This window comes from Camelina sativa, chromosome 13 (assembly GCF_000633955.1).
Source record: "Camelina sativa cultivar DH55 chromosome 13, Cs, whole genome shotgun sequence".
Lineage (NCBI taxonomy): Eukaryota > Viridiplantae > Streptophyta > Magnoliopsida > Brassicales > Brassicaceae > Camelina > Camelina sativa.
The window spans coordinates 23,715,108-23,739,004 of NC_025697.1; the positions used below are offsets into that span (position 1 = coordinate 23,715,108).

At 38.4% G+C, this 23,897-nt stretch overlaps 7 protein-coding genes across 11 annotated transcripts; 6 read left to right on the forward strand and 1 right to left on the reverse strand.

Moving 5' to 3' along the window:
* LOC104738563 (bifunctional protein FolD 3, chloroplastic-like) lies at positions 1,101-2,278 on the forward strand. The gene is made up of 5 exons (XM_019234802.1): positions 1,101-1,323; positions 1,434-1,528; positions 1,607-1,843; positions 1,927-2,094; positions 2,180-2,278. Exons 1-5 carry the CDS (start codon positions 1,101-1,103, stop codon positions 2,276-2,278), a joined length of 822 nt encoding a protein of 273 aa, XP_019090347.1.
* On the reverse strand, positions 2,771-5,071 carry LOC104737716 (putative threonine aspartase). 2 transcript variants are annotated; one of them, XM_010457960.2, is made up of 10 exons: positions 4,867-5,071; positions 4,708-4,758; positions 4,493-4,613; positions 4,343-4,381; positions 4,116-4,198; positions 3,771-4,013; positions 3,530-3,693; positions 3,306-3,435; positions 3,120-3,224; positions 2,771-3,022 (listed from the first exon to the last, which is right to left on the reverse strand). In XM_010457960.2, exons 1-10 carry the CDS (start codon positions 5,008-5,010, stop codon positions 2,933-2,935), a joined length of 1,170 nt encoding a protein of 389 aa, XP_010456262.1. In that variant the 5' UTR covers positions 5,011-5,071; the 3' UTR covers positions 2,771-2,932. The 2 variants fall into 2 exon arrangements, with proteins under 2 accessions (XP_010456262.1, XP_010456261.1); XM_010457959.2 differs by having other exon boundaries at positions 4,116-4,197; positions 4,292-4,376; positions 4,867-5,068.
* LOC104737718 lies at positions 5,211-6,984 on the forward strand. 2 transcript variants are annotated; one of them, XM_010457961.2, is made up of 3 exons: positions 5,211-5,317; positions 5,486-5,720; positions 6,699-6,984. In XM_010457961.2, the coding sequence occupies exons 2-3, from the start codon at positions 5,538-5,540 to the stop codon at positions 6,786-6,788; spliced, it is 273 nt and encodes a 90-aa protein (XP_010456263.1). In that variant the 5' UTR covers positions 5,211-5,317; positions 5,486-5,537; the 3' UTR covers positions 6,789-6,984. The 2 variants fall into 2 exon arrangements, with proteins under 2 accessions (XP_010456263.1, XP_019089938.1); XM_019234393.1 differs by having other exon boundaries at positions 5,493-5,720.
* Positions 8,087-12,394, forward strand: LOC104737720 (NAD-dependent malic enzyme 2, mitochondrial). Its single transcript, XM_010457964.2, has 19 exons — positions 8,087-8,288; positions 8,401-8,602; positions 8,697-8,793; positions 8,888-9,006; positions 9,108-9,404; positions 9,510-9,570; positions 9,653-9,756; positions 9,840-9,923; positions 10,041-10,147; positions 10,250-10,352; positions 10,679-10,777; positions 10,899-10,964; positions 11,057-11,129; positions 11,210-11,296; positions 11,386-11,440; positions 11,534-11,605; positions 11,697-11,759; positions 11,837-11,951; positions 12,048-12,394. The coding sequence occupies exons 2-19, from the start codon at positions 8,450-8,452 to the stop codon at positions 12,117-12,119; spliced, it is 1,827 nt and encodes a 608-aa protein (XP_010456266.1). The 5' UTR covers positions 8,087-8,288; positions 8,401-8,449; the 3' UTR covers positions 12,120-12,394.
* On the forward strand, positions 12,514-14,113 carry LOC104737719 (methionine adenosyltransferase 2 subunit beta-like). Its single transcript, XM_010457962.1, has 6 exons — positions 12,514-12,795; positions 12,916-13,075; positions 13,160-13,347; positions 13,432-13,558; positions 13,639-13,769; positions 13,841-14,113. Exons 1-6 carry the CDS (start codon positions 12,565-12,567, stop codon positions 13,961-13,963), a joined length of 960 nt encoding a protein of 319 aa, XP_010456264.1. The 5' UTR covers positions 12,514-12,564; the 3' UTR covers positions 13,964-14,113.
* LOC104737722 (digalactosyldiacylglycerol synthase 2, chloroplastic-like) lies at positions 14,230-17,206 on the forward strand. Its single transcript, XM_010457968.2, has 5 exons — positions 14,230-14,522; positions 14,814-15,171; positions 15,606-15,872; positions 16,042-16,391; positions 16,534-17,206. Exons 2-5 carry the CDS (start codon positions 14,875-14,877, stop codon positions 17,048-17,050), a joined length of 1,431 nt encoding a protein of 476 aa, XP_010456270.1. The 5' UTR covers positions 14,230-14,522; positions 14,814-14,874; the 3' UTR covers positions 17,051-17,206.
* LOC104737721 lies at positions 19,782-22,567 on the forward strand. 3 transcript variants are annotated; one of them, XM_010457965.2, is made up of 8 exons: positions 19,782-20,206; positions 20,346-20,534; positions 20,613-20,812; positions 20,956-21,051; positions 21,164-21,401; positions 21,494-21,679; positions 21,765-21,916; positions 22,166-22,567. In XM_010457965.2, the coding sequence occupies exons 1-8, from the start codon at positions 19,960-19,962 to the stop codon at positions 22,193-22,195; spliced, it is 1,338 nt and encodes a 445-aa protein (XP_010456267.1). In that variant the 5' UTR covers positions 19,782-19,959; the 3' UTR covers positions 22,196-22,567. The 3 variants fall into 3 exon arrangements, with proteins under 3 accessions (XP_010456267.1, XP_019089966.1, XP_010456269.1); XM_019234421.1 differs by having other exon boundaries at positions 22,171-22,567; XM_010457967.2 differs by having other exon boundaries at positions 21,503-21,679.

The window sequence follows — 23,897 nt, forward strand, 5'->3', positions numbered from 1 at the left end:
ACTGTTTCTCCATCCTTTCACAGGGATGTTTGACATATCACAAGATATCCGACAAGCCTTGCTTACATTACATGCCTTAATTTGCTCAACGTTCTAGCACCAAATATGAATACATCCCTCGATAACTTTCCGACATGACATTTGCTATGAGGAGGTTTGCAAAGTTGCATCAGTCATCACATCTGCTAAAATTGGCGAACGACTCACGATGACCTTACTCAAGCTTCTATCCAACACTTTAACCGCAGCCAAGAGAAATCACAACTTCATGTAACCTTACAAGAATATTACTGCTGGCCTTTCTTTTAAGGCCAATTGGTTGAAAACAATTTCCTATGAATAAAAAACAAATCCTGGTACTCTTTCTATTCCAATAGCTTGTTTGCTCTGGTCTTCGAAAGTAATTTTTTTTTTTTTTTTGGTTTGTTTGTTTGTTTGTCTGGTTTTATGAAACCAGACATATAGTATGTGTTTCTTTACTTCTTCTTGTCCGTCTGTTCCTTGTTTTTAACAACACGTCAATAAAATGGAGAAGGCTCTTCTAAAATTTGGGAGTAACAGCCACAGAAGCATCCTCCTGAACTAGTAGAATTATAGCAGTTGTGTCAGCGGTTTCACTCTTTAAACGCTCTTGTTGCATTACAGAACCTAAAACCTTCATACCGCAGATGCTGGCCCCGGCCCGCCTGTGAACTAAAAGCATAATAAATCCCTTCTTAGCTTTGTTACAGAAGAATAAGCCACACCCAAACCATCAAGAAGGATATACAGTGCCAATAAAGTACAACAGTACTCTCTAGCTGCAAAGTGCAAATCCTCTCTTAAGACACTCTCTCCGCTCCAGACACACAGCAGTATACTACTACTGTTCTGTTCTGGTTGTCTAGTAAATGAAAATCTTTGTATTAGATTGAATAGAGAGAACCAAAGGAAATTTTGAGAGCTATATTAACTTGGCTCTGATACCATGAAATCTTTGTATTTCCTTGATCATTTACCAAACCGATTACAGAGTATAAAAGGACTGATTAGTTACAAAACAAGTTTGATCTCCCGAAAATATTGCAGAAGATATTTTTACAGAATGCTCCTCCTCCACGATGTTGCGTCACAACCATTTAAACCACCGCAATGGTTCCTACCTCCCCCGCCCGTGCGTCAGCTTACGGACAACTGCGTCTGGCCGTAGCTTCACTCTCTCCATTCGCTCCTCTTCTTCTTTATCCGCGATTGTAATTAATGGAAAGGCTGAGGGCAAAAAGATTAGAGATGATATCAAAACCGAAGTTTCAAGAATGAAGGAATCAATCGGTGTGGTTCCTGGTTTAGCAGTAATCCTTGTTGGGGAGAACGAGGAATCCGCAACTTACGTGAGAACAAGAAGAAAGCTTGTGAATCCGCTGGAATTCAATCATTCAATCTTCTTTTACCAGAAGATTCATCAGAAGAGGAGGTCTTGAGATCTGTCTCAGGCTTCAACGATGATCCTTGTGTCCATGGAATCCTTGTTCAGTTGCCTCTGCCATCGGTAAACAAAGTCTATGATTACATTCATTACTATAATATAAGAAGTGAATTACGATAGTGTTTTGGGATGTTTGTGCAGAATATGAATGAACTGAACATATTGAATGCGGTTAGTATAGAGAAAGACGTTGACGGATTTCACCCGCTAAACATTGGACGCCTTGCCATGCGCGGAGGAAAACCCTTATTTGTACCGTGTACTCCCAAAGGATGCATTGAGTTATTGCGTAGATACAACATTGGCATCAAAGGTAAAAGAGCGGTTGTTATAGGAAGGAGTAACATTGTTGGTATGCCAGCTGCTCTGTTACTGCAGGTATAAAGATGCCATTTTGGGATTATTAAATCATTCATTAGTTACATTTTTAGTCTTTATTGATGTATTATATGTAAATGTAGAGGGAGGATGCAACTGTTAGCATTATCCATTCAAAAACAGAGAACCCTGAAGAAATTACAAGAGAAGCTGATATTTTAATCTCAGCTGCTGGACAACCAAACATGGTCAGAGGAAGCTGGATAAAACCGGGCGCAGTCGTCATCGATGTTGGGACTAAACGTGTTGAGGTGAGTGTATGATTTTGAAATATGGTAATATAACGAATGATCAAATCAAATCCAATATGTGACAAAAAAAAATATGAACCTGCAGGATTCAAGTGCTCCTTGTGGGTTCCGATTGGTTGGAGACGTTTGCTACGAGGAAGCTTGCAAAGTTGCATCAGCCATCAGCCTGTTCCTGGTGGTGTAGGACCAATGACCATAGCCATGCTTCTAGTCAACACTTTAATAGCAGCCAAGAGAATTCACAACTTCCAGTGACTTAAAAGATGATTGCTGGCCTTTTTTTGAAATCTTACTTTGGATTTTGAAGCCAATGATTTTTGCTCTGGTGTCTACTAAACTTTCCTTGTTCTTTTGTCTTTAATCAAGTCAGATTAACTTAGCTCTCAAGTTCCTAATGGTGACAAGTTTTTCTTTGTGTATCTAAGAGGGGAAGGCCATACCTTTGGCTTCTCTATAGATTTACCATAGTATCTCACATCAAAAGACAGTGATGACAATGCAGCAGCTAACCCAATTAATTTTCCATAACAATTATCCCCATGTTATAACAAAGTGTCAATATAACCCAACTTGGTCTTCTTCTTCTTCTTCTTCTTCCTCATCTTTACAGTGTCAAATCACGTTTCAACATGGACAAAATCTTGACAGTTTCAACAAAATATATCAAACCAAGTAGTAAACCAGATATATAATTATCTTTTGCCATTTAATTATATCTTGTCTGTATGTTCTTGTTACTTGATCCAGAGTTACTTTTAAATACATGTTGAATGAAAGGCCGGTGCGTCCCATCCGGACTTATATTTCTCCACTCAGATTCGAGAGAGTAGAAAGCAAATCAGCAACAAGTTGAGCGGAGATCAATCCGGGCTTCAAAATGATCTACCCCAGCCTTGCTCGTCTGTTTCCTCGTCCTGAGAATCGAAATCTGTTCAAAGAGACCCGATGATCCTAAACTTAGTTCTCAAGCTCCACCATTAATAATGACAAGGTTTTATTTTGGTACCGAAAGGAAAAGGCCATACCTTTGGCTTCTCTATAGAGTTCCCATAGTATCCCACACCAAACGACAGTGACGAGTACGCAGCAGCTATCTCAACAGCATTCAGCTCTGGCTTATTTCCAGGGACCTTTAGAGTGTAATCAGAACAATAAGTAATATTCAGAACCAAAAAAAAAATCAAATAGGTTGTTAAAAAACTTAAACTTACCGCCACCGATGCATCCACCTGAACTACTAGAATACCAGCAGTTTTGTCAGCAATTCCACTCTTTGAACCCTCTTGTTGCATTACAGAACGTAAGACCTTCATGGCTGCAGATGCTGGACCAGCCTGTGAACTAAGAGCATAAGAAATCCCTTCTTAGCTTTGTTATTAAGGAACAAGCCACATCAAGAAATGCATAACCATTACGGAGGATAAGGGATATATACAGTGACAATGAAGTGCAACAATCTCTAGCTGCAAATCCTCTCATTAGATACTCTCCAGCTCCAGACACACAACAGCCAACTAGAAATGGAACTCCAAATGGTCCTTTAGAGGAGGCCCAACAACCAGAACCATAAGTTGCTGCTAAACCCACACGGCCACTAATCTGATATGCATTATTCAAAAGAGAGGATAAATTTTTCTATCAGTAGAAAAGAACAACTAGGAATTGATTAATATTACCTTCATTGCGATACCACCACTTGAGGAACCACACGCAATGTGTCCTTGACTGTCAACACAAATTACGCCAACAGTGTCCATGATCTTATCTTCATCTCCTGCTGCACAGGCTGATGGTTTATCCTCACATGCTTCATCCTTCATGGTTTCCCTTTCAGCAGGAAGGGTACTCTTTGCCTCTAGCTCAGAAAGCATGGTCTTGAACCTTCTCCATTGATTTCTTGCTCTCTCTGTAACCAGCCACTGTTTAAACAAAACCAATACGTAGGACACAAAAATCATTCTCAAGGAATAAAACAACAAGATAATTGACAGTAAATCAAAGAAGATGTGAAAATCTCAAACCTGATCAGCTTCTGTGACAGTTTCAGGCAAAAGAACACCTTTGGATTCAGCCCAACGTCGAGCTCCTTCACCAACCAACAACCTGGGGGAGGCAGAGGAGAAATTTCAGTGCTAGCAACGAAACACATTCAAAGTTGAGTTGATATACAGAACAAAAAAAAAGAGTGATTCATTACATAGGAGGTATACGGCCTAACAGAGTTGATCCACTCGTCTGCTCTTTCAGCAACAAAGCAGCAATCTTGATAGCATTTCTGGCACCTGATCTACAGTTCAATCGTCCAAAATGTATTCAGCAATTCCACAAGTAGTGTAATGTATCAAACAAGTAAGAGAAGAAAGGTTGAGAGTAATGAGAGGTTTATAAGTAAGTATACCTGGAACTGCTCCAACTCCACCAAACATCCCTGAATCGCCATCCATAAGACTAGCATCACATTCCACATGACCATCTTCTGTCAGATTAGAGCCTCTACCAGCATTTGTGCTCGGGTCATCCTATTGTGACAAAGATTCATGGTTAAGCAGCCATTGCACGAATCTACAGAGTTTGAGTTCTTCTTTAACCAAAGGACAAAGACCAAACAAGTACCTCCAGAACTTGGATGGCGGCTGAAACAGCATCTATGCACTCACCAGAATCCTAAATTAAACAGAGTAAAACAAAGTCCACACATCAAGTTAATGCACTCTAGAGCTCTGATCAATCTGGTATAGAGCAGAACAAAAGCAAAAAAAATGATATAAAGACCTGGCGAAGAATGGTCGACGCGGCTAGGCAAGCGCGTCTCATGACTGATCTAAGAGATTTCTCGTTAGCCGTCGCATGATATCCGGCACCGACGTGAACCGCCACGAAAAAGCGCCGAGTTTGATCTGCTCCGTCGCCAGCCATAGTTTTCAGGCGAAACCCCTTGGAAACCCCCGAAGGAATAGAGACACGAAAAAACCCGTCTACCGTTCTAGAGTTAGAGACACAAACATCGTGTCGTTTTCACCCGAGAAAGAGAGAATGGGCCTAAAGAGAAGGCCCAAATATTGATCACCGTTCCAGACGTAATAAAAGACCCTTAGCATTCAGAAAAATTACAGACAAATGCCATCATTCGTTTGGTTCACTACCCTCTTTTAGAACGAAGTAGACGAAAGTCTCATCTTCTTCGTCTTTCTTCTTTCATTGCGATTCTTCTGATTTCACTAAGGTAAGCCAATTTCTAATCACAAAATCCACTGGAATCATGCTTAGAAAACTCAATTCGTTGCATCTGTAATAATTTAGATGTTACCGAGGCTAGGGTTTGATTGGGTTTACAGCATTTATTTTGATTCTATTTCACTGATCGATCTGGCTATCTTCATTTTCGAATTAGGAAAAAGGAATCGGTGTTTGGTGGAACTAATCGATCCGATCTATAGAAAAAAATGGGAGGAGCTGAGCATGGACATGGTCACGGAGGAGAAGGTGGCGATTTCAGAGCCAAAGTTTGGAGTATGTCTGGTGGGCCTAACTGTAGACCCAAGCATTGGCGTCGGAACACCGCCATCGCTATGTTCGGTGTTTTCCTTGTGTGCATCCCCATCGCCAAGTTATCTGCTAAGCTCGAGGTATTTGTTCATTTCTTTGGATTGGAAAAGCAAATTTAGAGTCTCACTTTGTATGAATAACATTATGTATTCAATGAGTAGAAGGGAATGGCTTGGAATTTCAGTGGTTTCTGGAAATAGAATTGAGTACAACCATTTCCAATTCAAATATATCTAGCATGATTTAGGGAACCTTTGTATTGCTATTATCTTTGATAATATATCTGTAGCTTATCAAATGCTTCGCTATACATATTAGTGGCTAATGGCTATCTGTCTACTCCTGCAATGTTTTGAAGTTTTTGATCATACAGTTTGTGTGAAGCTACTCTAACAGAGCATTAGTTAATATGTTTCGTAAGCAGGCAGTCTTGAAAAAGACACTAATGTTGTTTTTGTGAAACTTACAAACTTCTTGTACTCGGTTCCATGTTTTGTATCGTGACTTCGTCAGTCATTGCCATTTAAAGATTTGGCCCATAGTGTATCAGTGACTCTATGTTATTTTGCAAAATGAGAACCTATTCTTGATGTTTGTCTTTGACCTGATTTTTATTTGCACCCTTTGTGATTCTCATGAGCCTACCAGGCTACCAAAGCCTGTTTTCGATCACCACATTTCTTTCTGTTATATGTTAGTTACTTTGTGATTTTTGTGTACCACCTCTGGGAGATATCATTGAATATTTTTCTTGCTTTCCTGCTTTTTTTATCTTCTGCTAGATCTTTGAGAAAAGTCCAGTTGAATATGTAGTACTAGTTCGACATTGTTATTTAATCTTCTGGAAACCAGCAACTTCAGCGTATGTTTTAGAGTGTGGTTTGGATGTTAATGACTTAAGACTTGCATTGCTTTTATATAATGTAGCCTAATGCTTGAGTTCCTGGTGACAAAAATGGGCACTTAAATTGTTGTATTCTGTTTGTATATAGTTTCAGCTTTCTTGTTTGATGATCTCTATTTAAGAAGAACCTCTTTTGTTTGTTCTTGTTTATCAGCAAAGGCCACACATGCCAGTACGCCCAATTCCTTCACAGATGTGGTGCAAGAACTTTGGAACCAAGGACGATTACGAAAAAGAGCATTAAAGTATTTTGCTTGGTTTGGAGAGAACCCTTTAATTGGTCTCTTATTTGCAGACAATGTGAGCATAAAAGAAAAAAACCCTTCTGGCTCTGTCTTTGAATTTCATAGTGCTGTGACCATAATAATATGTCTTTTGCCTTGCCATGTATAACACATGGAAATCTTCCCAAATCAAGGAATTTACTGTTTTTTTCCATATTCCAATTGATCAGTATTCTGTAAATCTGTGGGTGAATAACACTAGCCCTAGGGGTGGGTTTTATCTAAGGCAGAATCCAATATTGGTTTAGAATCATCATATACGATTTTACTTTGACCTAGTTAGTTTCGAATTAGTGCTTTAGGAATCAGCATATAAAGCTACGTGATTGAATTGTTGGTATACCAGTATGCGGAATATATCTTGCATTATGCTTACAATGGCCATAATAAGCATTTGATACATTTCTTAAAATACTATAAGAACCATACATAGGTCTCTCTCTCTTTTCCAACAATGTGATTAACCATGAAGGGGGCACCAACAATCTATATACCGTATAAGCATAGTAAAGATCTTTCTATTCAAACTACACAAGTCTTTTTCTATTAATATGAATTTCAAATCAATTAGACGCCGACAAAAGAAAATGAAGATTATTGTTAATGTGTTTGATTGTGAAATACTACTAACACATATTAAATGTTTTACTTTATGCCAAAATAAATAAGCCCTAAGTACATGTATTCTTTATTTCCTTTTTTGGGTCGGTCCTTTAAATGTGTGATTAGAATTATTTTTACAGGAATCGAAATCACATTATTAATCCTTTCTACACATGAACGGAGAGAATGAATAATGGTAGAGAAAGCAGTGGTTAGAGTTAAAAGCTGACGGTGTCAAGTCGCCGCAGCGAATAATGTTTTTTTCAAAAGGATTGGTTTTCACTTAAAATACTTCGAATCTTTCAGATTTATATTACCTTTCCTTTCTTTTAATTTATTTTAGGAAGACGTAATATTTTTTACCAGAGGCACACGCATGGGCAAAAGCGGGATTACAAAAACGCGGATACACGTGGCAATAATCTAACGGTGAGTTGGTCAATGTCCTCTCACCTCTAATCTGATCGCCAATCTGCTAGGAAAATGATTTAGAACCGTCCACGTGGCGATCTCTATATTCATATTTCCCTCTATACCCTTCATTGCCCGTTTTTGTTTCGGGCAATTTCCTTGTGTTTACGACTTTTTTGAAGAAAAATAATTAAATTCGCATTTTCGAATTGGAAAATGGTAAATTCTGAAAATGAGAGAATTGGAAAGAGAGAGAGAGAGAGAGAGAGAGAGAGATGCCTTATTTATTGTCTGACTCTGACCCCTTTTGAGAGAGGTCTTACTATTCTCCGGGCAGCTCAGACATCTTCCCTCTCCCTCAGACAGCTTCTTCTTCTCTACTCTCTTCTTAAAGAAAGCTGGACTGGGATAGAGGAACAATCCAATTATTTACACTGTGTAAACACGTAAGGAGGAGCGATCGTTGCTATTTTATTTAATTAATCCTTTTTCTTTCAATTTTTTTTTTTTTTTTGATCTTTGGGTTTGAACTTTTTGTCTTAAATCATTGAATTGCAGGTTCTGTAGTAGTGTTGGGTCGGGATCTTGAGTGATTATTTGGGACCCGATGATGTGGATGAACATTGCTGGGTTCTCTAAGGCTGCGGCTGCTGTAAGAAGAGCCCACGGATCTCGGCGATGCTTTTCCACTTCGATTCCTGGTCCTTGCATCGTCCACAAGCGTGGTGCTGATATTCTTCACGATCCATGGTTCAACAAGGTCCTTCCTCGATCCTCTCTTAATTTTTTTAGGGTTCTTCAACAAAAAAAAAAAAAAAAAAANACTCATAATGCTGATTTGGTTTGTTATGCAGGACACTGGTTTCCCTTTGACTGAGAGAGATAGATTGGGGCTACGAGGCTTGCTTCCTCCTCGTGTTATGTCCTGTGAACAGCAATATGATCGTTTCAGTATGTGATTTTTTAGACCCATTTCCAATATACTATGTTTTTTTTCTTATGGGAGGGGGGTTTCTTAGACTTTGGTATTATTAATTTTTGGCAGTTGAGTCTTTTCATTCCCTAGAGAGGAATACTCAAGGACAGCCTGAAAATGTTGTGTCATTAGCTAAGTGGAGGATGTTGAATAGATTGCATGACCGTAATGAGACTTTGTACTACCGAGTGAGTTTGAGTTTTGGCTCTCTTAATTGTACTTAAAAAAAAAATTTATCTCACTTGACACATCCCTCTCAGGCTCAGACATAACTCTTCCTTCTCTGCAGGTCCTTATTGATAACATCAAAGATTTTGCTCCCATTATTTACACTCCCACGGTTGGACTGGTTTGTCAGAACTATTCTGGTTTGTACAGAAGACCGCGAGGAATGTACTTCAGTGCCAAAGACAAAGGAGAGATGATGTCTATGATTTATAACTGGCCAGCTCAGCAAGTTGATATGATTGTCATCACAGATGGTAGCCGTATTCTTGGCTTAGGAGATCTTGGTGTCCAGGGAATTGGGATTCCTATTGGAAAGCTCGACATGTATGTCGCTGCAGCAGGAATCAATCCACAGAGAGTATGTGCATCTCAACATGATCTTGTGTTGTGTTTTTTTTTTCTTCCTGTAGATAACAATGGTTTCAATCTCCTTATTCGAAATTGTATGCTTACAATTCTGCAGGTTTTGCCAATTATGTTGGATGTTGGTACAAATAACGAAAAGCTCCTGCAGAATGACCTCTGTAAGCTGTGACTTTAATTGGTCGACGTGGTGTAGATTTGTCTCCTTAATATCTCATTCATGTGTCTTTCCCATTTCTATAGATTTAGGAGTCAGACAACCTAGGTTGGAAGGAGAGGAGTATCTTGAGATTATTGATGAATTTATGGAAGCTGCATTTACACGTTGGCCAAAGGCAGTCGTACAGGTATATATATCTCTTAGTATGTATCTTCTTTGGATTACTTTTTGGTCGGAATGATGACTAAATGGTTCACTCCATCATATTAGTTCGAAGATTTCCAAGCGAAATGGGCTTTTCAAACATTGGAAAGATATAGGAAGAAATTTTGCATGTTCAATGATGATGTCCAGGTATGCTCACTCACATTGTTGCAAATCCAGCTGCTTTACATTATAGCTACTCCTTGTGTTTTGTATATCTTTTTTTTTTTCTTTTCTGAATAATAAATTTTGTGTATGACTTCTCAGGGAACTGCTGGTGTTGCACTGGCCGGACTGTTGGGAACTGTAAGAGCTCAAGGTCGGCCTTTATCCGACTTTGTGAACCAAAAGATTGTTGTGGTGGGAGCTGGAAGGTACTTGGATAGTCACTTGAAATCGTTTACTACTGTATCTATATTTTTGCATTAACTTTCTTCTCATCTTCGCATTGTATATTTGTTTTTTATAACTTTCAGTGCTGGGCTTGGTGTAACTAAGATGGCAGTACAGGCAGTTGCAAGAATGGCAGGGATCAGCGAGATTGAAGCAACCAAAAACTTTTACCTGATAGATAAAGATGTAAGTTTTTGTTTTCCCCTACTTGACATCCATCATCTGAATCGGTTTGTCTTGCTTGATAATAAAATAATTAAGCTTGCGTAGTTCCAAAGGTCAGTTGACTTTGAAACTGTCATATTATTGTCATTTTTAGAGCTTGCTTTTAGAAGTTGTTTTAATCCATCCACTAAGAACTTACCTAGAATAAGTCAGAAAACATTTTAAAAGTTATCCATTAGCCATTGTTTTTGCATTGGTCAACATATTGTTTAATCATCTGTTTTCCACATAAGGTTGTGCTCCTTTGAATATCTTATTGAAAACGACTTATTATATTTGGATTTCAGGGTCTTGTCACCACAGAGAGGACAAAACTTGACCCAGGAGCTGTACCTTTTGCCAAAAATCCAGCTGAGATACGTGAGGGAGCAAGTATCGTTGAAGTGGTAAGCCTAAGCTTTTGACGTACTGTTCTTTACTTGCATTTTCCACCATATCTTTTTACTGTCCTGAAATGTAGACATAATCATATTTTAATATTTTTGTCTAAATTTATTTTGTCTTCAGGTGAAGAAGGTGAGGCCACATGTTCTTCTTGGTTTGTCTGGAGTTGGTGGTATCTTCCATGAAGAAGTATGTGACTCTCTTAGACAACAAATACTTTTACGATACCTTCTTAATTTTAGTAGTTTACTTATATGGTTTACTGGTTTCAATCATCAAAGGTTCTCAAGGCAATGCGAGAATCTGACTCATGCAAGCCAGCCATTTTTGCTATGTCGAATCCCACCTTGAATGGTTTGTGTTTTTTTTAGCGTTGCAAAATAATGTAACAATATCTTTGAATACTGTGCCCTTAACATTTTTTCGTGTGACAGCCGAGTGCACTGCTGTTGATGCTTTCAAGCATGCCGGAGGAAACATAGTCTTTGCAAGTGGAAGCCCATTTGAGAACGTTGAACTTGGTATGTTATTGTAGGATTAATTAATAATGGTCTTGTATCTACATTTGCTACAATCTAAAACTAATCACATTTTATTGTCCCACTTGTAGAGAATGGTAAAGTAGGACACGTGAATCAGGCTAACAACATGTACCTATTCCCCGGGTTAGTTTTCTTTGTTCAAAACTGTTTTACTGTATTGCATCATCCATAGATTGTTAACGGTAACAGAATTAATGTGGTCTTTATCGTTTCCAGGATAGGGCTAGGGACTCTTCTCTCTGGTGCACGGATTGTAACTGATGGAATGCTGCTAGCAGCTGCTGAATGGTAATGTTTACGTTTGATTCTCTTCTGTATTTGAACTATTAAAATTGAGCTTATAACAATGCTGAAGATTAATATATTTAAACATGCACAGCCTTGCATCCTACATGACCGACGAAGAAGTCCAAAAAGGCGTCCTTTACCCTTCAATCAACAAGTATTTTTCCTCTAATTCCCTCATTTTTAAAACTGTTATGTTAAGCAATTGGTTTCTGAACAAAAAAAAAAACGCAGCATCCGACACATAACAGCTGAAGTCGGGGCAGCTGTTCTACGAGCTGCAGTTTCTGATGACATTGCAGAAGGACATGGCGATGTTGGTCCCAAAGATCTCGGCCACATGTCTAAGGTATGAAACAAGTAACTGAGATATATTTGGTATCGAAACATGTGTAAGGTAACTAGAAAATGGAATTTAATTGCATCTTTTTTGTTATGCCAACAGGAGGACACAGTGAATTACATCACACGCCACATGTGGTACCCAATCTACAGCCCTCTCGTTCACGAGAAATAGACAACAACTCTATTTATCATATAACTCTTATCAGGTTTCAAAGAAAGCCAAAAGACAAGAATCTTCGTTTCTTAATTCTCTTTTGTGATCAACATTCTTTTTTCATCAAAATGTGGTATGTCTTAAAAAAAAAACAATGCCTAAAGAGGGCGTAAGAACAAGAACAGGGTTAGTTCTAGGTTACCCACCTGTACTTGTCTCTTTTGATTTTTTGACATTTTTACAACTTCTTACGATTATGTGTCTGATGAAAGATTAAAAACTCTTAATATACTTTTTTTGGCAATAATGAAATCGTTCTTCTCCTTTACTGCTTTGAATCTCCTTTACTTTGACTGATTTAGAATTATCAATAACTTAAATTTTGGTGGAAGTAAAAAAAAAAGAGAGTAAAATTTGAAATAAGCAAAAACCGGAGGGGTTGATCGGAGAAATTGAGGAAACTATGGAGAAGAAGACGAAAGTGGTGATTGTGGGAGGCACGGGCTACTTGGGTCAGCACCTGCTTGAAGCTTTCGCCGGCAACAATGGCAGAGATCTATACGACGTCGCTTTCACTCACCACTCTACTCCCCTTCCCCGCCGTTTGGTCGACGCATTCCCTCATTTCCACGCGTTTCCTGTCGATCTCAAATCCGGTCTAGGGCTCAAATCAGTAACGCAGGGCTTTGGTCAGGTTCAGATCTCGTAATCTGTAGCTTCGATTTCTTCCAGATTCCGAATGTAAATGGACATGAATCTGTGTTTTGTTAGACTCTCTGGTCTGAATGCAACATTTGCTACTTTGATTATACAGCCTGATGTGGTCGTGAATTGTGCTGCTCTGTCCGTTCCTCGAGTTTGCGAGCAGGATCCAGATTCGGCCATGTCTATCAACGTGCCTACTTCTCTTGTAAATTGGTTATCAACTTTTGAGAGAAACAAAACCTTGTTGATTCATCTCTCTACTGATCAAGGTTAAGTTATAGTTATACCACTTGCATTAGCCACTGTTAAATCATCATCATCATGAGTCATGACTTGGTTTCAATTTTCATCAGTTTATGAAGGTGTCAAGTCTTTTTACAAGGAAGAAGATGAGACTGTTGCAGTCAACGTTTATGGGAAATCAAAAGTTGCAGCAGAGCTCCTTATCAAGGATAAGTGTCAAAACTTTGCTATATTGAGAAGTAGTATCATCTTTGGTCCTCAGACTGTATCACCTCTCCCCAAGAATCTCCCAGTTCAGGTGCCTCTCAACACATATAATACACATACACTTGAGATCTCATTGAATTGGCCATGAAACTGGTCGTCTTGATTTTTTTTTTAGTGGATTGATAGCTCCTTAAAGAAGGGAGACACGGTAGAGTTCTTCCACGACGAGTTTCGTTGCCCCATTTACGTTAAGGATCTCGTGAATATCACTTTGAATCTAATAGACAGATGGGTCTTCTCTGGTAGATTATTATTTCTCATGAGTCTCTCTGTCTAACTACATCATAGTAGAGAAAATGTAGTTGTTGCTTTTGCTTTTCAGATGATAAACAGATGCAACTGGTTTTGAATGCTGGTGGACCGGAGAGGCTATCTCGTGTTGAAATGGCTCAAGTGGTTGCAGAAGTCAGAGGATACGACATGTCTTTGATTAAACATGTGTCTGCATCATCGGTATGTTTGTTAAGATTTCACTCAGCTATTTTGAATATTGCAGATCAGTCTAGTAAAAGCTGTTTTCTCAGGTTGATCGAGGCGTGGTGTCACCAGCAGATATATCAATGGACATAACAAAACTGATTCAGACACTTGAGATATCTCCAACTTCTTTCAAAGACGGTGTTAGATTAACCCTCGAGTCTCACTGAATCTCATATCTTTCTGTGCTCATCTTACACAACACTATTGTACTTCTTTTTATGGATAAAAATCTCGGTTTGAGAAAACCGATGTAGAACCGCCATCGAATATGGATATGATTTGATTTCGGATAAAATAAATTTGGTATGCTCACATAATTGATATTGGGCCTAGCCCATGACAATCACCAAGTCCGACGTTTATTATTTGGAGAGTGAAACATGATGATGTTTAAATGTAAAAGAAACGGCAAGTAGTCTAGACACGGCAAGCCGATCTTTGTTCCCAGGTCCTAGGGACTTGGCGGAAAAAAGAATGAGATTGGAGGAGGAGACCAGCCTGGAACTTTTTTTTTTTATGTGTTTAAAGAAAATGGAATGACTTGAGAATCCAACGAACGAAGACACGACGAATACCTTCCGAGAATATTCTCCTCCTCTCACGCAAACCCTAGATTACTGTTTCTTCTCTTTTCTTTCTTTACGTTTGCTTCCGACGACGCGGATCAGATTTTGCCTTTTCTCTCAATCCCCAGAGATTTTTGTTTCTGAGATTGGAATTTATCAGGTACGGTTTCGTTTTCGATTTGATTTCGTGATTCGTCTGATACTTTTTTTTTGTTATTTGTATCTTGATGTGATTTGCTCTTTTTTGACTCTTCGGAATGTTTCTCTTTTTTGGAATTCGTTTTCGGAATCGCTTTAGGCTCTGTAAAAGATTGTTTTGAATTCCACAGTACATTAGAAAACTTTAGTTGAACTAGTTGATGCGATAATCAGATCAACTCAATGATTAGAAGAATCTATTAGTCATCTTGATTAGAAGAATCTAAAATAGTTATGTTAGTTTTGTTTACAGGACATATTGGAGTGCTACAGATTTTTTTTCAGCAGTAGAGCTTTATCTTGATTTATATGATATGACGAAACAACAACAACAGCAGCAGCAACACATTGCGATATTTACCACTGCTAGTATTCCGTGGCTGACGGGAACTGCTGTTAATCCTCTCTTCCGTGCTGCCTACCTTGCAAATGACGGCGACAGACGTGTTACTTTGGTCATTCCGTGGCTGACTGTTAAGCACCAAAAGCTTGTCTACCCAAATAGCATCACTTTCCGTTCCCCATCAGAGCAAGAAGCTTATGTCCGTCATTGGCTTGAGGAAAGACTCTCTTTTCGTTTAGGCTTTGAGATACGTTTCTATCCAGCAAAGGTATGAGTGACTCAGCAGCTTGCCCTTGCTCTCCTAAACAATCTTCTTTTGGATACCAAACATTTACTAATTCGTTTCAAGGAGTTGACTTTTGTTGTTCTGTTCACTTTCTCGTATTATATTGAGTTGGGTTTTTTATTCATCTCTTTCCTGCTTTCCTTATACATGCATCAACAAGCACATTATTTTCGTATCCTTCTCATTTATTACCAATTAGAATACTTCTGACTTTAGAGTTTAGACATGAGGTTTCCATATTCTGCTACGAATATCATTTTTCTCTCTTTTTGCGTGTGAACTAATGGGGCACCCATCAATGCTGATGCTATCTTTCTTAGTTTAGTTTCCATCACGCCTGCTGAGTTTTCTTCAAAATTCTTCGTTTATCAGTAACTTTTTATGAATCCTTAGCTATTCGAATTATATTATTGCAGTTTGCCACGGACAAAAGAAGTATTCTTCCTGTTGGGGATATATCTAATGCCATTCCTGATGAAGAGGCAGACATTGCTGTCCTCGAGGAGCCTGAGCATCTCACATGGTTTCATCATGGGAAAAAATGGAAAACTAAGTTCAACTACGTCATAGGGATCGTACACACAAACTACTTGGAATACGTGAAAAGAGAGAAACAAGGTCGTGTCAAAGCTTTTCTCCTCAAGTACTTAAATAGTTGGGTTGTTGGCATTTACTGCCACAAGGTAAACTTCTTTATAGCCAGGACATGGTGTATTGATTGCTAAATTTTGTATATATTGGTATCTTTGTATGATTATCTAATGACTGGATTTGAATCAAGACAGTTAATTGGCCTACGACCAGCCATTATGATGTTAATCAGAACTTTTACTAATGATCTTACTCCTGCAGGTAATCAGATTATCTGCTGCGACTCAAGAATACCCTAATCATGTAGTCTGCAATGTTCATGGTGTAAACCCTAAATTTCTCGAGATTGGGTTGAGAAAACTAGAACAGCAGAAGCTCCAGGAACAGCCCTTCACTAAAGGCGCATACTACATTGGTAAGATGGTCTGGAGCAAAGGGTACAAGGAGCTTCTCAAACTACTTGAGAAACACCAAAAGGAACTCGCTGAGTTAGAGGTTGATTTATACGGTGATGGAGAGGACTCTGAAGAGATCAAAGAAGCAGCCCGGAAACTCGACTTGAAGGTTAATGTTTACCCAGGACGTGATCACGCCGACTCACTATTTCACAAGTAAGTCTCTTGTTTAACAGCCAAATATGCATCATGTCCTTATCTTTATCTAAGTAATGATACCTCAACATCAACTTTCCCCCCTTGCAGTCTATATTGGATTCTGTGTATATAGCTTAAACTTTTACATCTTCCATTTCAGCTATAAAGTGTTTCTTAACCCGAGCACGACAGATGTTGTCTGCACAACAACTGCAGAAGCCTTGGCGATGGGAAAAATCGTAGTGTGCGCAAATCACATATCGAATGAGTTCTTCAAACAGTTTCCCAACTGCAGAGTATATGACGATGGAAACGGTTTTGTTAGAGCCACACTAAAGGCTCTTGGAGAACAACCATCGCAACTAAGTGAGCAGCAGAGGCATGAACTATCATGGGAAGCTGCTACACAACGGTTTATAAAAGCCTCTGATCTGAGTCGGTTATCAAGAGCTGATTCAAACTTATCAAAGAGAAGTGCCTTCGCGTCGTCTTCGATTAGTGTTGGGAAAAACTTGGAGGACATGTCTGCGTATATTCATTTCTTGGCGTCGGGATTCGAAACTTCCAGAAGAGCGTTTGGTGCAATACCTGGAAGCTTGCAGCCTGATGAAGAGTTGTGCAAAGATCTTGGCTTGTCTCCTATGACTCCTTCCCCAAATAGTCTCAAGGAAGATTGACCATTGACTCTTGTCAACATGTAAATCATTGTACTGTATGTGGTTTTTTCCATTCCAGGGGTTTTTTTTGTGTGTATAACATGAAAATTAGATTTGCACATGACTGATTTATATTACCTTCTTTACCAAACACCAGTTCTTTTCTTCGTTGGTTAATACTTCAAGATGTGTAAATGTCAAATGTGGCAGCAAAACTGTATTTGATTGGCTAACATATCTTAAGGGGAGTGTTCAAACTTGTAACGGCTGGTTCCTCTTTTATTTTCCATGACCCTAGGCGGTTTCGAGATTTTAACCAATTTTGTGTTAAACTCAGGCTTTACTATGGGCTTCCAACTCAAAATCAATTGACAATGGATGGAGAGGCCCTAATTTTTTATATATTACTCAAGTCCCTTCACATCTATTAGATGTGGGATCTTTTCTCCACACGCCCCCTCGAGATAATGCCTATAGCTGTTAATCTCGACAGAATCCATTACGTCCCCTCGAGATAATGCTCTATTTTTTTTCCAGCTATCTCGATGGATTTGGGCCTTCCTTTGGGCCATCAATTAATGGGGTGATCGGGCTTCTATCCGGACCGGATTAATTAACGGGTCAGCGTGTGTAGGCTCTGATACTATGTTAGTTAGAAGCCCAAATTAACATGGTATCAGAGCCCAAGGTTAAAATTCTGGTGGATCTAGAAAAGTGGATACAGACATGCCTCTTTTTAACCCGAGTAATGGGGGCCCAAGAAGGGGTTTATTATCGGTCCAAGTGGGATCGGTTCGAAATGAAGTAATCATCTCGAAGAGGCGTGTTAATATATCCAAGTCCCACATCTGAAGTTTGAAGGGACTATCATTAATATATAAAAGGTTAGGGTCAATCTATTATTGTCAATTGGTTTTTAGTAGGAAACCCAAGATAAGCCCGAATTTGACAAGGTATCAGAGCAGGCGATCCTGTCGATCTAAACATTTTCTAAACTTCCGCTGTGATAACTTTGTGATCTTAATGTTCATGAAAGGTGATGACGTTGAAGATGATGGTGACGGAGATGACACGGATGATGGCTGTGAAGCAAAGGATGCTTTGACGTCCACATGATTGTTGCACAATTATTTCTTTATTTTATAAGTTAACGTTTTTGTTTTATTCTTAGTTCTTGGGTTGGTTTAGCACAAGTATTGATGATATTTTTTTTATGTTTTAAGGGTTTGGGTTTTCACAAATAGTTGTTCATTTTTATGGGATTTATTCTTGATTACGGGGGAGTTTGGTTATGGTTTAACCATTAGAGGAGTTGGGAGTTTATTGGAACGCTCATGTTTAGGTAATTATTAGGGGGCATTCTCAAAAATGTCTCTTTTTCCATACCCCTTTTTAAAAATACTCGTTCATGTTGACCATTTTTAAAACTACCCTCTTTATATACAAAATGACCAAATTACCCTTTTTGAGTGACAACAAGAATGTACAGTCATCAAAATCGAAAATATTTTCCCGCCAAAAATAAAAAAAATTCCCGCCAAAAAAAAATTTTTTTCCGCCAAAATCGGAAAATTTTCCCGTCAAAAATTATTTTTTTCCCGCCAAAATCAAAAAAAATTCCCGCCAAAAATATTAAAATATATACCTTATAAAAACATTGTAAACGCTTTTAAAAAGTGTTTAAAAACCTTGTAAACACTTTTAATAACCTTGTAAATGCTTTTAAAAAGCGTTTACAAGGTGTTTAAAAACCTTATAAAAACGTTTACAAGGTTTTTAAAAACATTGTAAAAGCGTTTACAAGGTGTTTAAAAACCTTTTAAAAATCTTTTTAAAAATCATTTGAAAACCTTTTAAAAACCTTGTAAAAGCGTTTACAAGGTGTTTAAAACCTTTTAAAACTCTTTAAAATTTTTTGTAAAACCCGTTACAAGGTGTTTATAAAGCTTTTATAAAGTAGAATTCTTATAAAACCTATTAAAAACCTTGTAAATTTTTTTTGTCGAAATTTTTTATCAAATTTTTTTTGACAAAAATGTTTTTGGCGGGAAATTTTTTTCGAAAATTTTTTGGCGGGAAAATATGTCGGAAATTTTTTTGGCGGGAAAATTTTGTTTTTCTTTTTATTGATTAAAACATTTTTCATTTAAGGGTAAAATAGTCATTAAAAATTAAAAGAGGGCAAAAATAAAAATGGCCAAAAAAGGGGATATTTTTGAAAAGGGGTATCTCAGAAAGGGTATTTTTAACCAATTCTCTATTATTAGTCCGATATGTGGATTGTCCAACAAAGGACAATTGTTTGTGGAGCTGCAAATCCCCATGGGATGCTATTATTCCCTTTTACCAAAACGGAAGACGAGCTAAAGTTCCACCACTCTTTTCAAGATTGAAGTTTTACCCTGAAGATTTTGTTGACATAATTTGTTTGTCCTTGACAAGTGTCCACCACATAAGTGTTATGCTTTGTGGTTGCATAGTTTGCTTTCACATCACATCTTTGTCGTGCGGGGAGTATCAGGGAAGCAAGATGTGTATTTTACGGACTAAGTAATGTGGACCGTAAAATCCATAACTGAAGTGAAGCCCAACCCGAAGAATATTCTAGATCTTGATATTATTTATTGTACAAGCTATTTCCTTATGTTTTTAATAAAATTTACATTATATTGTGTTAGCAATAATATGTCAAAGCTAATCACTATATATATGTATGCCTTAATCTTATGAAACACAACTCAATAAACTATTCTATTTCTATAATATTTAACACTCTGCGTATCTACGGCCGTGTTTCGCTCTCTCTCAGTCGATCTCTCTCAATCGATCTCTCCGATAATTCATATTTATCTGTTGATTTGATGTTCCGTTCTTAGTGATCTGGATCTGCTTCCCCAATACTGAAATTTTGATTTTGTTAGGTTTATTGAATGATGAAGAAGGCTACGGTGAAGGAGGGTAAGACTGTAACATTGGTCTATTGGGACATCAAAGAGATCCCGGTTCCCCCTGGCTTTGATCCACGTCGAGTCCGTCCATGCATTAATGGACTGTTGGAATCTCATGGCTACTCTGGTCCTGTCACCATCTACGCCGTTGGCATACTAACAGACGTCCATGTTGACATCCTTCGAGCTCTCTCTTCCTCTGGGATCGTTCTTTATTACACCCCCTTCTGTTAGTATTCTCTCAATCCTCGTACCTTCCTATAGTAATGGATGATAAATAGAATATAGAGAAACAGAGAGAGTTTCAAGTCTTTAGTTTCTTCTGTTTATATATAGAGAGTTTTTTCAATTAGTCTCTTCTGAAACAGGTGGCTCAAAGATCATGTCACTTATGTTTGAGTGGATGCGCACGAGTTCACCTCCAGGTAATATATTGGGCATATGCAATCGGGGTGACTTCCCTTCACCACCTCAAAGTGGATACAACCTCTTTACGCCGTTTTCAGATTCTTCTCCTCACGAAGATGCCATCAGCTGGAGAAACTTGATTCTGACAGGTGTGTGTATTTTGTCCACTGTCACACTGTCGTTGAAATAACCAGCATATCTGTTGCTCTACTTTTATTTCCTAGCAGTGTCAGGGACACTTGAGGAGGATACGTGCAGTGAAACGTATGAATCTACCAGCTGGTTCTGCTCAATATGCCATCCTGACGATGATCTTCCTGGCGAAGGCGAAGTTCATCCTGACGATGATCTTTGTGGCCTAGATCTTCCTGGCGAAGGCTTTGAAACTTTCACCGGCCATCTCTCTTCCCAAGAACATGTACTTAGGGTATAAGCATCCTAGCCAAAACTTTATTTTTGAGTCTAACAACCCCCATGCATTACTTGTTTTCCCTTTTCTCACTTAGTAGCTAGTTTTGTTTGCCTAAATCTGACGCCATTTTATCCTTCTTCCACACTTGATGTGCACAGAGGAGGGAGGGCCTGCCTTTCGAGGATTTTCTACCCTTGCCGAGATTCAGGGACGAGGATGAGAATCCTCCCACCATAGTGAGATGGCAACCAGAGGCAAGTTTTAGTTTGATCTGATAGCGTTGAGATTTCTACATTTTGAACCGGTACGTGTTTGTCTGCTTCAAAACCTCCTACTAATAGTTTTCCTTTTTCTACTTTTATGTAGAAGGCTACTCCGGAGGAGTCTGAGGCTGTTACATCGGTCTTTTGGGACATCAATTTGTTTCCGGTTCCCCCTGGCTTTGATGCTCGTCTGGTCCGTTGGTGCATCAATCGGTTGTTGGAATCTCATGGCTACTCTGCTCCTCCCACCATCTACGCCGTTGGCTTATTAACAAACGTCCATGACGGCATCCTTCAAGCTCTCTCTTCCACTGGAATCACTCTTTATTATGCCCCCCACGGTTATTATTTTCTCATACTTTATGCCTTAATTCCTACGGTATAATGGATGATGAATACACAGTCTCAAGTCTTTTAGTTTCTTCTGAAACAGGTACCTCAGACATCAGGTTGCTTATGTCTCAGTGGATCTCTAAAAATCCACCCCCAACTAATATTTTGGGCATATGCGATCCGAGAGGCTTCCCTCCTCCTTTGAGTGGATACAACATTTTCCGGCCTTTTTCCTACTCTTCCCCTAAACAAGACTCCGTCCTCTGGGGAAGCTCTCTTCTAACAGGTGTGTGTTTGTCCTCTCACATTTTTAGTTGTTGGAATAACTAGTAAACCTGTTGCTGAACTAGCTACTTCCCCACCTTTCCCAGATTCAGGGGCTCTAGAAGAGGATACGTGCAGTGAAACGGATGAATGTGCCAGCTGGTGTTGCTTAATATGCAATCATATTGGTGGCCAAGGCTTTGAAAATTTCACCAGGCATCTCTCTACTCCAAACCATTTACAAAACCTTTCACATGAGGTAATTAAGCATCCGAGCCAAAGTGGACAGACCTTTTTTTGTCTATACGTTGTCACACTGTCTAACAACCTCTTACTACAAGTAGTTTTCCTTTCTCAGTTCTAGTTTTGTTTTACCTAAATCCGACCCATGTTATCTTTTTTCACTAGATGTGCATTTGGTTTTCAAGCAGATGGGCTTTGATTTTTTAACACGTTTTAATCTTTAGAATTCTGGGGCTTTTATTAATTGAAAACTAAAACATCGTAGGGAAGCTCTTCTAATAAACGGAGGACGTGAAAAAGAACTCAAGAAGAAGCAGAAGAAGAGCCACACTCAAGGCTCTTAGGGAACAACCATCGCAACTAACAGAACAACAGAAGCATGAACTATCATGGGAAGCTGCTACATAACAGTTTATGTCTGCGTATATTCATTTCTTGGCGTCGGGATTTGAAACTTCAAGAAGAGCGTTTGGTGCAATACCTGGAAGCTTGCAGCCTGATGAAGAGTTGTGCAGAGATCTTGGCTTGTCTCCTATGACTCCTGCCCCAAATAGTCTTAAGGAAGATTGACCATTGACTCTTGTGAACATGTAAATCATTATGTGTTTTGTTTTTCCTTTTTTTCCTGCCTGGGGATCCCATGTTCAACTTATAATTTAAAAGATTTGGTAGGATTTTATATTATTAAAAAGAAAATGAAATGTGATTCTATGAGATTTTACTGTTAAACTTTGGGTGATTTTAAAATATTTTACACCTCAAATATATATTTTTGTGTTCTTAAAAAAATAACAACGTTTGCATCTTTAAGAGCGTATCAACGTGTATATATTTCTTAGTAGCATAAACAAAATCGAATCAAGATTCTGGTCTGGAGCTATGTCCTCCACCGCAGCAGCAACAACAGTCATAATCGCAGCAACAACAGTCACAATCGGAGCAACCAGGTTCACAACCACAGCAGCAGACGCAACACTCTCCAAACTGCAATCCAACTCTAAAACTAGATGTAAAAACTTACATTTCCAATTGTGCTTGATTTGGAACTTCACATCACCAAGTGTAAACTGAATCTCATCCACACATCGCACCACAGCCTTGATCGACATAAGTGTTTTTCTCAACCATTTCACATACTTAAAGGCTGTCTAATTCACACATGATTCCTCTTTGACGGACTTTATGTGGAATCATAGAATTGTGCTATTTCTCCGTAGAAAGCTCAACGGTTTCCCTATCAACTCCAGTTTTCCTCATTAACTGCAATCTCTTATGTGTCTTTACCAACTCCAGTTTTCCCCTCACACCTTGACAAGCTTTCAGAAGACAAAAGCAATGGAGCATGTTGATCAAACATCACAACTGATTGAAGTAAAAAAAAAAAAATTTGCACTTTATCTTTAGTATTAGACAGCTCGTTTTTTATATAGAAATATTTCAAAAATTCTACCTTAAAGTATGATTTTATTAGTCATACTTTACAACTTAAAAAAACAAAACAAGTCTCCTAGAATCATTCAAAGTAGTATTTTTAAAAAAAAGTTGTGATGTATTGAATAACCATAGATTTCAAGTAAGTTTTCTAAATGATTGATTGAATAACAAGAGATTGTAAATTATTTAAGTGATTTTACATAAATTTCAAGTTAAATAACATACGATTTTTTTTTTAGAAAAATTAAAAATCATTAACTGAAATGATTTTAAGAATACTCTAAAATTTTCTAAAATATCAAGTTTAATAGTCCCTCTACATGGCTGATTTTACCCTTCTTTTGCCTGACACTACAAGTTTTTCTTTTTCTTTTTTTGGTGCAGTAGTGTAACCCCCTTAAAAAAGAAAAACATTTTCCAAAACTGTGATTTGATTGGCTATATATGCCTATGATAAAACGGTGACGCGCGTGTCTTCAGGGCAGTGTTCAAACTTGTAACTGCTCGTTCCATGACGCTAGGCGATTTCGAGATTCAACCATCTCTGCGTATCTCAGCCTCAG

Coding starts and splice junctions, on each gene's coding strand:
- LOC104738563 (XM_019234802.1), top strand. CDS start 1,101: ATGTTGCGTCACAACCATTTAAACCACCGCAATGGTTCCTACCTCCCC. Junction 1,529..1,606: donor TTCAGTTGCCTCTGCCATCG/GTAAACAAAGTC, acceptor ATGTTTGTGCAG/AATATGAATGAACTGAACAT. Junction 2,095..2,179: donor TTGGGACTAAACGTGTTGAG/GTGAGTGTATGA, acceptor ATGAACCTGCAG/GATTCAAGTGCTCCTTGTGG.
- LOC104737716 (XM_010457959.2), bottom strand. CDS start 5,010: ATGGCTGGCGACGGAGCAGATCAAACTCGGCGCTTTTTCGTGGCGGTT. Junction 4,198..4,291: donor TTAGGCCGTATACCTCCTAT/GTAATGAATCAC, acceptor TGCCTCCCCCAG/GTTGTTGGTTGGTGAAGGAG. Junction 3,225..3,305: donor AGGTGGATGCATCGGTGGCG/GTAAGTTTAAGT, acceptor TACACTCTAAAG/GTCCCTGGAAATAAGCCAGA.
- LOC104737718 (XM_010457961.2), top strand. CDS start 5,538: ATGGGAGGAGCTGAGCATGGACATGGTCACGGAGGAGAAGGTGGCGAT. Junction 5,721..6,698: donor AGTTATCTGCTAAGCTCGAG/GTATTTGTTCAT, acceptor CTTGTTTATCAG/CAAAGGCCACACATGCCAGT.
- LOC104737720 (XM_010457964.2), top strand. CDS start 8,450: ATGATGTGGATGAACATTGCTGGGTTCTCTAAGGCTGCGGCTGCTGTA. Junction 9,924..10,040: donor TGTTCAATGATGATGTCCAG/GTATGCTCACTC, acceptor ATGACTTCTCAG/GGAACTGCTGGTGTTGCACT. Junction 11,952..12,047: donor ATCTCGGCCACATGTCTAAG/GTATGAAACAAG, acceptor TTATGCCAACAG/GAGGACACAGTGAATTACAT.
- LOC104737719 (XM_010457962.1), top strand. CDS start 12,565: ATGGAGAAGAAGACGAAAGTGGTGATTGTGGGAGGCACGGGCTACTTG. Junction 13,559..13,638: donor AGACAGATGGGTCTTCTCTG/GTAGATTATTAT, acceptor TTTGCTTTTCAG/ATGATAAACAGATGCAACTG. Junction 13,770..13,840: donor AACATGTGTCTGCATCATCG/GTATGTTTGTTA, acceptor CTGTTTTCTCAG/GTTGATCGAGGCGTGGTGTC.
- LOC104737722 (XM_010457968.2), top strand. CDS start 14,875: ATGACGAAACAACAACAACAGCAGCAGCAACACATTGCGATATTTACC. Junction 15,873..16,041: donor TTGGCATTTACTGCCACAAG/GTAAACTTCTTT, acceptor TTACTCCTGCAG/GTAATCAGATTATCTGCTGC. Junction 16,392..16,533: donor GCCGACTCACTATTTCACAA/GTAAGTCTCTTG, acceptor CTTCCATTTCAG/CTATAAAGTGTTTCTTAACC.
- LOC104737721 (XM_010457965.2), top strand. CDS start 19,960: ATGATGAAGAAGGCTACGGTGAAGGAGGGTAAGACTGTAACATTGGTC. Junction 20,535..20,612: donor GAGAAACTTGATTCTGACAG/GTGTGTGTATTT, acceptor ATTTCCTAGCAG/TGTCAGGGACACTTGAGGAG. Junction 21,052..21,163: donor TAGTGAGATGGCAACCAGAG/GCAAGTTTTAGT, acceptor ACTTTTATGTAG/AAGGCTACTCCGGAGGAGTC.